A 14977-nucleotide genomic window follows, 5' to 3' on the forward strand; every position below is an offset into this window, starting at 1 on the left:
TATATTTGCTTTGGCTACAGCTGAAGATATTTCAGTTAGGATTTGGAGAATGGAGTTTTACATAGCTAAAATGTTATATACAAAATTTACTATCTTATATCTTACTGCTTTTCTTCAGGGAATTGATCTTTCCAAGTTGGTAGAAGATTTCTTCTCTATGAAGGAGGAAGTCTTGGCTCGGGACTATGATTTGGGATTTTCGGGGAATTCTGAAGATGTAGTCATGCATGCCATTCATCTGTTGGGGAATTGCATTACGATCACAAACACTAGCCGGAATAATGAGTTCTTCATCACTCCCAGCACATCTGTTCCTGCTGTCTTTGAACTAAGCTTCTACAGCAATGGGGTATTGCATGTCTTCTTCAAAGAGGCTATCATTGGTATGTTCTAAAAGCAGAATGAGAAATGGTTAGCAGTTAGCAACTTGGGGTGGGGAGGAGAATAATAATAACAGGTCATTTGTTATATTCTAGTGCCTGTGGCTGCAAAAGTATCAATTTAAAACTCATTTGAAAGGCTCTTTATTGATTGGCAGGCTCTCTCTCCCCCATCTCAATAGTTCTGTTTTCCCTTTCAAATTTGTTTCTAACTGTTCAACAGTTTTAAGTTTTGCTTCTGTTGGGTATTTCAGTTATTTTGCAGAAGTGGTATGGCATTTGGGTTTTTTGGTCACTGTGTGAGTTTTGGACTGGATGGGCCATTGGACATGGCTTCTCTTATGTTCATATGCCTTTTGATGTAGTGTAACTAATTTTTTTCACTAAACTTTGATAGAATTATTTGAAGTGACTATTTGTATGTTCTTTTTTCTCCAGCTTGCAGTCTGCATGCAATACAGAATAAAAGGCATAGAAATGGCATCAGTGGAATTTCCCCTAATATGATTAGTCAGGAACAATTGGTCCGCAAAGCTGCAAGCTTATGCTATTTGCTTTCTAATGAAGGCACTGTTTCACTGGTAGGTTTTGGGAGGGGTTGCATAATGTAAATGCTATACTGCTACTGTTAATTTATGTTGAATTAAAGCATTGAAAAGCAAAATTAGATTTTTTAGATGTTAAAAGTATGATGTTGATGGAGTGTTGTGTCACTTAGAATGTTATTGTGCTGATTTTCTCCCTATTAATTGGTTAATCTGATCCTCTTATAGTATATGACAAGTGAGGGACCTGCAAAGACGTGGGGTGCAACGCATCCCCCAACTCTTTTCTCTTTCCCTTCATGAAACCTCCCATAGCCTCGCCCCTTTATCTGTTTCCTTCTGTCAGGACTCAGGGGGGTCTTATCAATTGCTGCCACCACTCTGGGTTAAGGGTTCCCCTTGAGAAGGCCCAGAGTTCCCTCCCAAGCCCTTCAGGCCTCTTGTAGCTTAGGCCAAATAATAGTCATGAGGACCAAACAGAGTGAACAACAACAAAAAGGTTTATTTTAAAGTAAGTGCAATATAAATTAACAAGGTGCATAAAGCAGCAAAAGGGTGAAGGGAAAATAAACAAAAGTCCTAACGCATCTTAACTTACAGTCCCTACACTACTAACCACTTTCCTTAGGTGAGGGAGCTTTCCCCTGCTCAAGCTCTTCAGGCACAGCCTACCTCTAGCTCAGCCTTCCAGGGAAAGAACCCCCACTTCCTAGGCTTGGCCTTTATATTCTCTTCCCAGGCCCCATCCCTCTCTGAGCCTGTTTCCCTCCAAATCCCTTGCTACCCAATCAGAGGGAATCCTGGGAGATGTAGGCTTTTCCCAGTAACTCCTAAGCAGGCTTCCCTGGGACCTGCAGGCCTCGCTAGGCCCAGGATCATGACACTTTTTCTTCACTCTTTGCAACCAATCGACCATTATCTTTCCGTATGTCTTTAGCTTTCCTTCTTCCCATCCTGGTATCTTCTCCCTGGGAAAACTCTGGCCAATTGCTTAGTGGGGAACCTGCAAGGATTTTCTCCTGTGTTCTATTCTTCACACTAGTTCTTATTTCTTTCTTCCTGCAAATCCTCACACCCTCTCCATTTTTCCTGCTACCTTCTTTCCTTCCTAGTCACCAGTCTTTTATCTGGCCCATTAACTTCAGCTGTATTTATTACTTATTTGCATCTTTACTATATCATTATCCACAGCAGGGATCCAAAACAGCTTATATCATTTTGCTCTCCATTTTATTCTCACAACAATCCTATGAGGCAGATTAGGCTGAGAGTGTGTAACTTGTCTGAAGTCACCCAGAGAGCCTCCACAGCAGAGTGGGAATTTGAACCCAGATCTCTTGGATCATATTATGGAACTCAGCCACTGTGCCACACTGGCTTTTGTGGGATAGCTGCTGTTGAAGAGTAGCTATCAGCTGGGCCTGGGTGAGTCATACAAGTCAAGCAACTGGTCAACTCATGATTGCTGCTGGGCATGTCCCTGATGAGTTCTCCCTCAAAGGCCAAAAGAGCACTGGAAAGGGCCTTTCCTCCTGGCTTTTTATTTGACAGAAAACAAACCTTGAAGGCTGGCATTGCTGTTGTGATTGCCTAGCAACTGTGCCACTAAAGGTGTTCATTTAACATTACAGTGGTGCTGCTTTAATTTGGAAGAATTTTAGCTGCCCAATGTATATATTTATTTATTTTAGATTTAGACTTTTCTGCAAACCTTGGTTTTTTCAGGTTTACAAAAAGTTCTGTCTAGTCCTTTCATGACTGTACTCTTTGGATTTAAGTATCCACAATTTTGGATATTTGGAGACCTGGATATATTGATTTTTAGATGACTATATAATTTCAGCTGTGTATGACTGTATTGTTGGAAATTGTTTTAAGAAAAAGTACTTAGGAAAAGTAGCAGGCATTAAACATTCAGGTGAGTTTATTAGGAACAGTATGTGTAGTTCTGACTGAAAGATTTATATGTAAACCTTTAAATGTCATATTGCATGCTTGAGCAACAGTTGTAAATTACATAAACAGATTATGCTTATGCAGTGAATCTGCAACCTTCTATTTCCAAGCAATTAGATGAGTGTACAATATGTTTCTTTTTAAAGCATGCACTCTTTTTCTGAGGCTTTTTTTTTTTGTGGTAATATGATAGTATAACTGTTGGGTAGATGGCAACAGCTAAAGATTCAACTTCAAAACTTTGATGTTTTATTTATTAACACTTTTTTTATCCTGCCCTTCCTCCTAGTTCAGAGTTGGGTGCACAGCTGTATGCTTAGATAATTTTGACTTGGACCTAGATGGTATAATGTGAGGGAGGATGGCTTTTCATTAATATGTACAGAATGAGCATTCAACAAGCCTGTCTCCTCTCCTTCACTACTTCTACAGACAAACACATATTTAATTATGGCTTATTTCAAGGTAAATATGTATGTGACTACAGATGGCCAAGAAAGCCCATCCTTCAGAAGCAAGACTATATGGTAGATAAAGAGACATGTTTCTGTCTTCACCCATCCACCTGCCTGGTCTCTGACTACCTTGCTGTGATGATGGCAATGACATGTGTTTTCAAATATTCCACTTGCTATACATGAAAAGTATCATCCACCTTGTGTTATACTCCTTGTCACTTGTATCAGAAACCTATTCCTCCATTTCAGTTTGATATATGTAGCTCAGCTCTGCACATTTTGGAATGAGAATGATATCCCAAAATTTAATTCAGTTTGTTCCATGACTGAGTTGAGATTTTCATCTAGGCCTCTCTGGTCTCTCTAGCCATAGCACTATGCTGGCTCTAATTTTGGGAGGGTTGTCCTGATATTTTCCAGTTCAGATTTTCACTCACCTTCTCATTCAACTGTTAGACCCTTTCTTCTGGTGTTTAGTTGTTTTTCAGTGTGACTATGTCAAGTGTGCCATGAACAACTGTAATTTTATGAAATGTGAAAAAATGAGAAAAGATATAAAAGATGACAAGCTGCTAAGTAGCTTTGCAAATTAAATTAGGCAAGTTTACTTACAAAAAGAAGTAATTAGCTTTCTCATAGATTGCTGTGTTCATACTTTGGGACACAACAACAGGCTGAAGAAGGGCATGGGCTCTTCTGGTTGTCTTTTTTGAGCAGGAATGCACAGGAACACAGTTCTGGCTAGCTTGGTGTCAGGGTGTGTGGCCTAATATGCAAATGATTTCCTGCCGGGCTTTTTCTACAAAAAGCCCTGTGCAAAACAATGGTGATGTAACAGGGTGTGGCCTATTATGCAAATAAGTTACTGTTGGGCTTTTTCTACAAAAAAAGCCCTGCTTGTAGTTCTCAGAGGCTTCTCTGTCTGGCCACTTGGGGGGCATTTTTTATTCTTCATGGGCAACCAGATTTGAAGTCTGCAATTATGAGTAGTGGGATGCTTTTTTTGGCGGGGGGGGGGGGCGGAATTAGTTCCAAGGGCTAGTCTGGAGAGGAGGAACTGCTCTAACTGATTGATCTGACTTGTTCTTTTGTTCAGCCTTGCCAGCTGCTATGTCAAGTGTGCCATGAAGCAATTGAGCGGTTCATACAATATGGTATTCTTTTGGTGGCAGAGGTAAGATGGTGGTGGTGCTTGTTTGAATGTTTGTTTTGATAATATCTTGCCTTGTTGTCTTTGATCTCTTACCTCACCACTGGTTAGGCAAGAGATCACATGATTTCACCTAGCCTTTGTGCTGTAGCAAGCCCACAGTTAAGATGATGGTAATAATAATGTATACTATTCTCAGTCTTGGCCCATGTTCTGAGCAATAAGTTCATTTGGGAAATTAGTACTGTGTGTTTTGAAGAAACAAGAAAATAGTGTGGGTTGTACCCAATATTTTCATTCTGCTGCAGTGGAGTATGTCCTGGTAGTGCATTGTTCTTGCATCAGCAGAATGCTGTTTTTGTTGAAGTAAGGTTCCGGTGTTATTAGAGCGGAAATATTGGCTCCAGCCCTCTAGGTGGTGTTGAATTTGTATTTTGCTCAGACTTAGACCGAACAATTCATCTGGTAAGTTTCTTTTAAGTCCAGATTTGACATCAGATTTGTCTCAAACTGGTTGACTCTTTTCCATTAAAGTTATACCATGACCTTTACATGCAATGCACTTATTCTTCAAAATAGTCCTGTCTTCATTATGAAACATAGTAATGAAAACATGAACTGATCCTGTAGAAGGCACTGTTAGTATTGGTTTAGAGGGTTTATTGATTCAGAGGCCCCCCTCCATTAGTTTGCTCCCATTCAACAGAATACATTGTTCTTTGCTAGGGGGAATGGGATTAAATATTTTGAGATGAAAACACTATATTCTCATTTGATCACCAAGACCAAATTATAGTCTACAAAGTAAATTTTATTTACTATAATTATAGACCAATTTTCACTATAACTGTTTCTCAAGCTTCTGACTCATGTGGAAACATATTAAAGAAATCTAATCTGAAATACTCCAAACCCAATAGCCTAGGAAAATAGCAGTATCAGGACTGTGCATCAAAATAAGCAAAACAGCAATAACAAAGGCTTACTCTTAATTACTGAAGACACAGTGAGAAAAGTAAGTTTTCTTTCCCCTTTTAAAAGAGAAGGAACCTGTGCCTGCTGACACTCCAGCAGAACAGCACTGGACCACCATAGAAAAATCTATTCCAAGATAGCCTCACATCTATACATGACAGCACCTAATTATGTCTCATGTGAGTGTTTTAGATGTTTGGGATGGGAGAACTATTGGGAAATGCTAGGAAAAGTTCATGGTAAATTATATGTGACAAAGTCCCATTGAAAGGGCTGTAACAATTCAGTCTCAAGTCCCATTATTATAGTTGAATTTAATCACAGCTAACTAGTTATATTTTGGCCCATATGCAAGTCCATGTATACACATGAAATGTAGGAGAGGAGGTGTAACATTTCTGGAAATTTTGAATCTGGGATGGGGGAAAGGCAATATGGAAATGCTGAGGGAAACTGAAATATATGTAACACTTTATTTTTACTTTGCTTTACAAATTTAATGTTATTTGTCTTGGTGTGATACAGAAATCTGTTCATGCAAGGATTACAAATCTTCCCTACTTTTCCCTCACCCCAGCAGTATCTTCCAAGCCTGGGGAAGTTGATTCTTGGTCAAACTACTGGGAATCAGAGTTATAGTCGCATGGATTAATGGGATGCTGTGAGGAGAGAGAAGGAAACAAAATCACTCCCTCCTTCCATCAGCTCAGCTCCACTGATACTGGTTAAAGAGGGATGAAGGGCTGTTAATCCCTATGAGTTCCATGACTCCAGAAATTAGTTTTCTCAATGTTTAAAAGGATTACTGGGAGAATGAGAAAACAGGAAAGATTTATGACAGCTACACCTTCTGCTGAAGTAGCACTAGATCTAACCCAGTAGGTGTAACTTAGTAAATAATAAAACTGTACAATATACCCAACATTAGAAGCAGAACAAAATTGTGTGCTATTTGTAAAAATGGGAACGGGAGATAAAAATAGAAACTATTAATGTTCAAGGTTGTTTTAAGTGATTGAAATGTACCGGCTGATGACTGTAATAAACCTGAATGCTATAATATGGGGGGCGGGGGGTGGGTGGGCTCCCTCTGGGTATCCTACCCCCCCAGGGAAAGTGTATGCGCAATACATAGCCTCTCCTCTCCCGGTGTAGTGAACGCCGCGTGGTCACTGTCTGGCTATGCCTGGCAGATGGTCACTGCAATGGCCTCTCCTGCATTACTGCATCTGTAGCAACACCTTCTCGCTGGTCCCCCCCCGTTTTTCACAGAGTTTGCTACGTCATGGTGCGACCAAATTGTCCGGCGGTATAACCGGATGGACAGGCTGGGCCCACCAACCTCGCCAGCCTAAGAGAAGGAAAACTCTAACATCAAACCCGGGCAGATAGAGCTCGTTAATGTAACACCTACCACCTGGAGGACTCGCTGCCGGCGTCCCGGCTTACTGGGCCATGGCAGATGACCCCCAGGTGAAAGGGTGGAGCCAGTACCGCGCACACTGCGCTTCACCTAAAAAATTCCTCTGCGCAGGCCTGAAAAGAATCGCACTGCTACAGCACCAACCCCAAATCAGACTTTTCCCTGCAGCCACTGTGGCCGGACCTGCCTGTCCCGCACTGGTCTTGTCAGCTACCAGCGAGCCTGCAGCAGACGTGGACTATTGCACCCTTCTTAAATCTTCGTTCGCGAAGCCAAGCCGAGAGAGAGAGAGAGAGATAATATAGGAGTTTTGTATTATCTAAACATTAAAAAACCTCTTTATTAGCCAGCAGTACCTGGAAACAGTACAAAATCCTGTGCATATGCTTACTACAATAGAGATAGTGTACACACCATGCCAAACATTTTCAAAGTATTTAAAGGTAGTCTCAACAAAAGGTAGTCTCAACAAAATCAGCAACATGAACCTGTGTCTTTTTTTAAAGCAACAAATGGTGCATCCTTTAGTTTCCTTGTATAATCACAATTAGTTTCTGAACTTTTATTTTTTTATCTTTGTAGACTTCAGAGGACTGAAATTTTTTTAGCTTGTCTGTTGATTTGTAGTTCATGTATAGACCATACAGAAACAACCTACTACTGTAAATTCTTATATTTGTTATTAAAAAGCATTTGGAAAAAGTAAATAGCAAATAAAATGTTTTAAACATTCTTTTAAAGTGTTTCACCTGTCATTCCAAAAGAGAAATTTCTTTCAGCTCACAAACCCACCCCCACCCAGGCCTTCGGATTTCTACCACAACGGTAGCATGCCCATTGAGGCTTTGCTTCAGAACCCAAAGAACTGCTGCTGTGGCTGCCTTGAGGGTTCATTGTGCACTCAGTTACACCAAAAGTAAAGGAACCCCTTGGGTTCTGAAGCAATGCAGCAAAAGGTACACTACACTTAGCTTCATTGGTTTGGCTGAATACAGTCATCACAAACTTAACCCCCCCCCTTCCTTTCCCTCACTGAGGTCTTATTCTACTTATTCTGACTTGCTCTGTTATCAAGGAATAAACAGAAGTATATTACGTATATTAATCTTACAGTCTCATCTCCAAATGTTCCTCAGCAGCCTTTTCAAGCTATCAGAAACGAAAGCTCCATTTACATGTATGCACATGTTCATATTTTGTCTCAATTACTAGCAAAGTCAAGTTATTACAGGCATGAGCTAATTTTCAAAGTAACTACCTTGATAAGAGTGACTTGGTCATGCAGCTTTTCAGGTGTGTATTGAATATGGTACAGAATTAGAAAAACATAGAACGTAGCAGTCCTGGTGGTTGTTTAATTCTTACTGTTTTGCATTTCATTTTAAGCAGGATGAGCAAGAGGAAATTAGTTCAAGCCTTGCAGAGCAGCACTGGGAGAAGAAACTCCCAGAACCATTATCTTGGAGGAGTGATGAGGAAGATGAGGACAGTGACTTTGGTGAAGAGCAGCGGGATTGTTACTTGAAGGTATTGTATATATTGTTGGAGCAGCTGTGGCTCTTAAATGTTTCATATTCATAGGTGTATTAAAGAGAATGGCTGGAAGGTAACGTGTAATTCAGACTCAAACAACATGTATGTCTTTAGAGCGTTTTTGAGCTTGCTTATTATATTGAAATATTTAGGTCCACCATGAGCTGTTGGGCCCATTTGAACATCTCAGATTTGTTCAGACATTCAATTTACTTTGTCATCCTATTAAATCGATGCTTCTCTTGATAAAGCATGTGGTTGCTGGAATGTTTGTAAATTTTAGATCACACTCATCTGCATTGACTAATGTGAACCTTTCTATTGAATGAGAACTTTTGACTATTTTATATGTATTGGACAGAGCCTGTATGTGAAATAACTGAAATGGGTATCCCTGCAGCTGTCCTTGTGCTGGTACCCGGAGGCTCTGATGTCTAGACAGTAACTGCAAGGAGCTGGGGTGGTAGTGGTTCTGCCTTTTAGGCCCAGCCTCAAATGTTGCTCACAGTGCAGTGAGTCTCAGTGCTTTATAAGAAGACTGCCAGGATTATCAGTTTTGCAGTCTGTGGCTCAGGCTATCACTGCAGTAGTGTGAATGAGGAATGGGGAATATCTGCTTTTCCATGGCCAGCTTTGGAAGCAGGTGGAGATTCTTCCTAAGCTAACTGTTCTGTGCATAATTTTTGGTTCTTGCCAGCTCTGTCTCATGTTTAGGGAATTCAGGCTGTGTATGGTAATCTATTCCAGAATCTTTTATTGGCTACTGTGTCTCTCTCAGACAGTGAGTGCCTGAGATCATGTCCAGTGGCTATATGGTGTGTTGCCTTTCTGGCTTCCTTATGAGCATCTATAATTGTCTATGAATACTATACCTAGTTTGGATTAGGCAAAGTTCTAGTCCATATCTCTCTTTGCTATAGTAACGCCTAATGCTTGTTCTTCTATTTAATGTGATTAATTACTGCTTTTGGTTTCTCTATCAATTTTTATGTAGGTGAGCCAGTCACAGGAACACCAGCAGTACATTACCTTTCTGCAGAAGCTACTGGGGCCCTTACTGGAAGCTTATAGTTCTGCAGCCATCTTTATCCATAATTTCAATGGCCCTGTCAGGGAATCTGAATATCTGCACAAATTACACAAATTCTTAATAGCCAGGACTGAAAAAAATGTTGCAGTATATGGTATGTTGGACAACCTCATTGTGCAATAAGCCTTATTCATGTTTAAATGTTGACTTATCAGTTTCTAAATTTGACCAGAGAGATGTTTTTTTCTTCATTTTCCCTGTGTGCTTACAGCTGAGAGTGCTACCTATTGTCTTGCAAAGAATGCTGTGAAAGTCTTCAAGGACATGGGGGTAAGGACTTCATTATATAGTGACTTACTTTTTGAGAATTTTAATGTAAAAGCATAGGACTAAACTTGGTCAAAGGAAAATGGCTGCTCCAATATAAGGTCAAGTAATTAACCCATATCTATGTTAGAAAAGTAAGGATTGTGATTAACAGGTTATATTATGCTGGATGTCTCACTGAAGCTCTAGACATGTTTGAAAGAATGAACCCTTGTGACAGGCTGTTTCAAAAGACATGCAACAAATAAAAGTTAAAAATGCCAAGATCTTCGTTGTAGAGGAGTTTTGGGGATCCATGATCAATCTGAACTTATCTCTGCCTTGTTCCAGAATATTCCCATGGCTTCTTGTCTATCATTGTCTATATTTATTATAGAAGTGTGTATATGTAGAGATATATATAGAGAGAGTTTTTAAACAGTTTTGAATGTTACCGTTGAATACTTAGTTGCTCATGTATTCCTGCTCCCAAAAGTGTTAAAATTGTATGTACTATAAATATTATTAAGATTTCTAGTATAGTCTTGTGTCTTTTATAAAACTACAAAGAATAGACCTTACATGTCATGCTATTAAAAAAAAATGCTCTGAAGGACTTTTGTCTTGGGGGAAAGCTTCTGTACTTTAAAATAATAATGAATGTTTGTAAGGAATGCAGTGTGCATTGCTGCTTGCATAAATTGTGTCTGTTATGTGTGAGTCTACTTACTTGGCTTTGCCCATTGGCACCATTAGCAATGTGTACACTTTGATCTTCACTACTTTTCAGCTGTACAGCTGTATGCTTGCATTGGAGTAGAAACTTAGGTGGTGTCTGTACATTACAGAATCATTATTAGTCATAAAAGTTGCTGGGGTCTAGATCTGTCAACTCCTAAACTGCATTCAAAGGTGGATGACACTTCTGAATGGAAAGAGCAGCCTGAGATAACACAGGAATTGACTTTGAGAATAAGAATGATATTCAAGTCTCTGGATGACTTTGCAAATAAATATTGCTGCTGGAAGCTGCCTGAAAATTCTCTCATTTTCCTTTTAGGTGTTTAAGGAGACAAAGCAGAAGCAAGACTCTATTTTGGAGCTAAGCAGCACTTTCCTACCTCACTGTCATCGGCAAAAACTACTGGAATTCATTCTGGGTTTTGTTATTCTGTAGAACATGTGTGTTGAATTCTGCCATTCAGAAGATTGGCAGGCTTGGAGAATGTGACCCAAACTTCAGAGCTTTTGCTGCTTCCATAGTGTATACAGTGCCATTTTTGGTAAGGCCTTATCTGACCCAAGTCACTGGAAGACAAGTGCCTTCATACATATGCATGTCTGGACCTATACAATTTGGTAACACGAATACTTACAGATTTTGAATGCAAATGATAAGCCATGTTTGCAAAAAGAGAAATTGCTAGTTTTTACACAAACCTGTATCAAAATGTAACATTTTTACACTTCAAAGTATTACATCAACACTAGTGACTGTGACAAATGCACAAATATTTACCAGCAATCTGTCATTAATACTTTGGTTCTAAGTATCATGGAAAAGATGAGCATATTGTGGCAAGTTTGCAAAAGTCTTGTCAGCAGGAACAAACCCTTCTATTAATTATTGCAAATTAAAGGCATGAAAGAGAATGCAGCACAGTGAGCAAAAAACTTAATATTTCATTATGCTGATTACTATTGCAAAATATAAAATAAAAATTAATAGAGTAAATGCTATGTATCTGGTTAAGGATCAATTGAATAGTAGCAATGACCATACATACTCCTACTACTGTGGCAGAATGAGAGAGTATTATATTAAGGTTCTCACAAGTTGAAACAGAGAAGTAATATATTAGTATATTAAACTCCTGGACCACTAGCATTTTTTAAAAAAATCAAAATACTAAGATACTTGAAACAAATCTGTTTTCAGGTGCAAATCAGTCAATTTGCTGCTTCTTGGCCTTTCATTTTTTGAAGTGAATGATAGTTTAAGCTCTTTATATTTAAGCTGGAGTGCTAAAGAATTTCATATGTAAATAAGCCATGCTAATTTTGACTAATATTAGGTGGAGCATCATTCTACATCATAAAAGTCTTGCAAGCACATGATGCATTTATGACTAAATATGATATTTAGGATTGTTTTCAAACCACTAATACCTGGGCAACCCCATGGGAATCTATCGTTTTTCCAGAGGATATGGTGTGTGTGGATTATACTTTGAAATCTGCAGGTTGTCACATTTGATGTTAGCTGAAGCAATAAGTATGGCATTAGTTCTTAAGAAAAATGGAATATTTTTCCTTTCCTGCCTTATAAGTCAAAGAAACTTTTAAACTGTTGCAGTTTAAAAGTCTCAGTGTTCTCCTTTCCTTTCAGTTGGAGGTTGAAAAAAAATTCATATGAAAATTCATTTGAGCTTTGTTTTTAAGTAGTCCAAATTGCAAATGCATTGTGTATTCACTCCAGCACAGAAACTCATGTACACAGTTTTAGTCTGTGTATTTAATTCACAACTATGTGTTTTATTCCATACTTGTTAACATAATATTTTTATAACTTTGTTTCTGGATAAAAGTAATTAATAGGTTGCAGCATTTGTCAGTATTCCCACAGTCTTTATGTAAGAGAAACTGCTGTGCATGTTTCCCTTCACTAAATAGGTGCTTTGAAACATTTAAAGATGAATTTCTGAACCAAAGTTGTATCATATCAATGAAAGAAGCAGGAAGTGAACCTGAATTAATTAGTTTGCTCTTTTATAATTTCCAGCAGCATAGCAGCTGATATGAACTCTCTTCCAATAAGAGAGTAGTTACTTACAGTAATTATAAATAATCTCTGCTAACGTGCACTATTTGTTAAATTTGAATGTATTCTCTTAATAGCAATGTGTAAAGGTAGCTGATAGCTTTCATTTTAGGTCTGATAAGTAGGTGTTTGCAATATTTTTCCAGATATTGGTAAGTGTTTAATATATGCTAGAAAGAAGAATGTGTATTAAAAAACTGAAGCAAGCAATATATTACAGATGATGCTTAGCTGACTTTAATGAAAGCATTCTGTCTACTTTTAAAGAAATGAGGGTCTGGGACTTAGCTGAGACACCAGCAAATAATTGCTAGTTTGTCACTAATGAAAATAATTTATTACTTTATTAAATGTTCTGTTGCAATGTGTAGCAGTGCACTACTGAGTTGAAGTTGATATGTGCAGTATCTTGTAATTTTTCAGTGTGAGAGGATGCTTTTAAATGTACATTTTTATAAATGGAGAGCCTTTGCATGTGCAGAAATGTCATGCTCGAAATACTGTGCGGGAGACAGGAAGAGGTATCCATCTGTGGCATGGCACTGCATATGTCTCCAGTTGCATGTGAGCCGCTTTTGCTTTTTCATAAAGACAAAGCACTAAATGGATTTTTGTCTTCCTTTGTTTGTTATTAAACTATCAGCATTTTTTCCTGATAGAAGCAAGACAAGGTTGTTATTTTTCAATTTTCCAAAAGATATAGCTCAGCAACTTCTGGATCTAAAATAATAACACTATGTATCTAAATCTGATTTACTTATTCAAGTAGTATAATGATGAACATTCCACTTACATGGGCTGTGAACTATATTTCTTTGCTACTTTGTGGAATTCTCCTCGCTTCATCTTCTGGGAAGGGAGAACTTAGCTTATCAATCCCTGTAACAGTGATTTCTCAAGGAAATACAGCTATCCTGTCATATTAACAGTTTTGAATAGCAGTTTATTCTGGTATTTCTATTCCTAAATTCTTCAGAAATTAACCCATTTGCCTGTTCATTTTTTAAAAGTATTAGCATGACTTTTTTGACAAAGGAAAGTGTGGAAAGAACTGCAAATACTGTAGCTGTTCTGTATCTCTACCTGTGAACTAAGGCACTGTCTTGAAAAATGTTAACACATTTCTTTGACTTTAGCATATTCTGTATCTCTTGTAAGAAGCACAGAGTTGCACAGTAATTTTATTTTAATAAACAATTTGGAATGCTTTTGTTCCAGTATGACTGTGTCTTTAGAGAGTGTACAGTGTAAAGTTAACTTCTGCATCACTGCCTGAAGGTGGAGGAGATTGTGACCACTCTGAGACTCTGAGATTCAGAGTGTAGGGCGGGATATAAATCCAAAATCTTCTTAAAGAAACCAGGTGTTTATGTACTCCATACATTCATTACATGTTCTGGTTTTGCCATGTAGAGCACTGTTTCCCTCAGAAGAGAAGACTGAGGAAAAGTAGGAATTGAGCAGTTCTGCCTTTTCTTCATTACCTGTTTCAATTTCACTTTCCTGCCCTCACAATGGGCCTACCATGTCCTTGCTCTTTCTCTTACTCTGAACATAAGAACCCTTTTTTGTTGTTTTTAGCATCTTTGGCCAGCCTAAGTTCATACTGAGCTTTAGCTATCCTAACTTTTTCTCTACAAGCACTGGTGATTTGTTTAAATTCATCCTTAGTTATAAGGCCCTCCTTCCAATTCCTAAAGGAGTCTTTCTTATTTCTCAAGTCTTTAGAGAGCTGTTTATGGAGCCACCTTGGCTTCTTTAGGCTTCTTCCATTTTTTCTTCTCATAGGAATAATCTGTGATTGCACTTTCTGTATTTCGCTTTTAGGAAATTGTCATCTCTTTTGAACCCCTTTCTTCCTAAGTATTTCTGACCATGGGATTTTACCCAGCATAGTTCTAACCCAAAGTCTTAATGCCCAGTAAAGGTAGCCTCAATTTATTACCCTCGTATTAAAATTGGTATTGGTTTATGATAAGCAAAGCAAACAAATCGATAATAAACTGCATTTCTCTTCTATAACGATATTGCTGAGCGTCTGACACGCTGGTCCCTCTGCTTGCTACAATGGCTGACAATACACACTGCTGGACAATTATGTTACTGAATATCTGCTGGTACCATTCTAAATTCTAAGAAAATTTTACACTGGTACCTGTAAGAAAAACAGTGCAGGAAGATTTGGTCATATGAAACGTAATATTAAATCCCTTTAAGCACAAAAAGCAAAAAACCCTTTACATTTCTGGGCCCAGGGAAAAGGAGCAGATGATATCTTAGCTGTTTGTGTGGGCTGCTTTAGATATTTTATTTTATTTTTTAAAAATCCTTTAGAGAAGTTATAAGATTGGCAACTCTGTGTGGGGAGACGGCAGTGCATGTAACAAGCTCAGCCAGAAA

The 14977-nt window shown here is 38.4% G+C and overlaps 1 protein-coding gene across 3 annotated transcripts in view; it reads left to right on the forward strand.

Annotated features, from left to right (window-relative positions):
- Positions 1 to 13783, forward strand: part of GPAM (glycerol-3-phosphate acyltransferase, mitochondrial) — a 47060-nt gene extending 33277 nt beyond the window's left edge. For 2 of the 3 annotated variants that reach the window (XM_060241670.1, XM_060241669.1), the window contains 7 exons: positions 119 to 383; positions 819 to 961; positions 4436 to 4513; positions 8274 to 8414; positions 9415 to 9604; positions 9722 to 9780; positions 10817 to 13783. In XM_060241670.1, coding sequence (XP_060097653.1) covers positions 119 to 383; positions 819 to 961; positions 4436 to 4513; positions 8274 to 8414; positions 9415 to 9604; positions 9722 to 9780; positions 10817 to 10933 — 993 coding nt within the window. In that variant the 3' untranslated portion in view covers positions 10934 to 13783. The remainder of the gene's footprint in view (positions 1 to 118; positions 384 to 818; positions 962 to 4435; positions 4514 to 8273; positions 8415 to 9414; positions 9605 to 9721; positions 9781 to 10816) is intronic. The other variant, XM_060241671.1, reaches the window with a different exon arrangement.
- The last annotated feature ends 1194 nt before the right edge of the window (positions 13784 to 14977 follow it).

The sequence above is a fragment of the Heteronotia binoei genome, chromosome 6, assembly GCF_032191835.1.
Source record: "Heteronotia binoei isolate CCM8104 ecotype False Entrance Well chromosome 6, APGP_CSIRO_Hbin_v1, whole genome shotgun sequence".
NCBI lineage: Eukaryota > Metazoa > Chordata > Lepidosauria > Squamata > Gekkonidae > Heteronotia > Heteronotia binoei.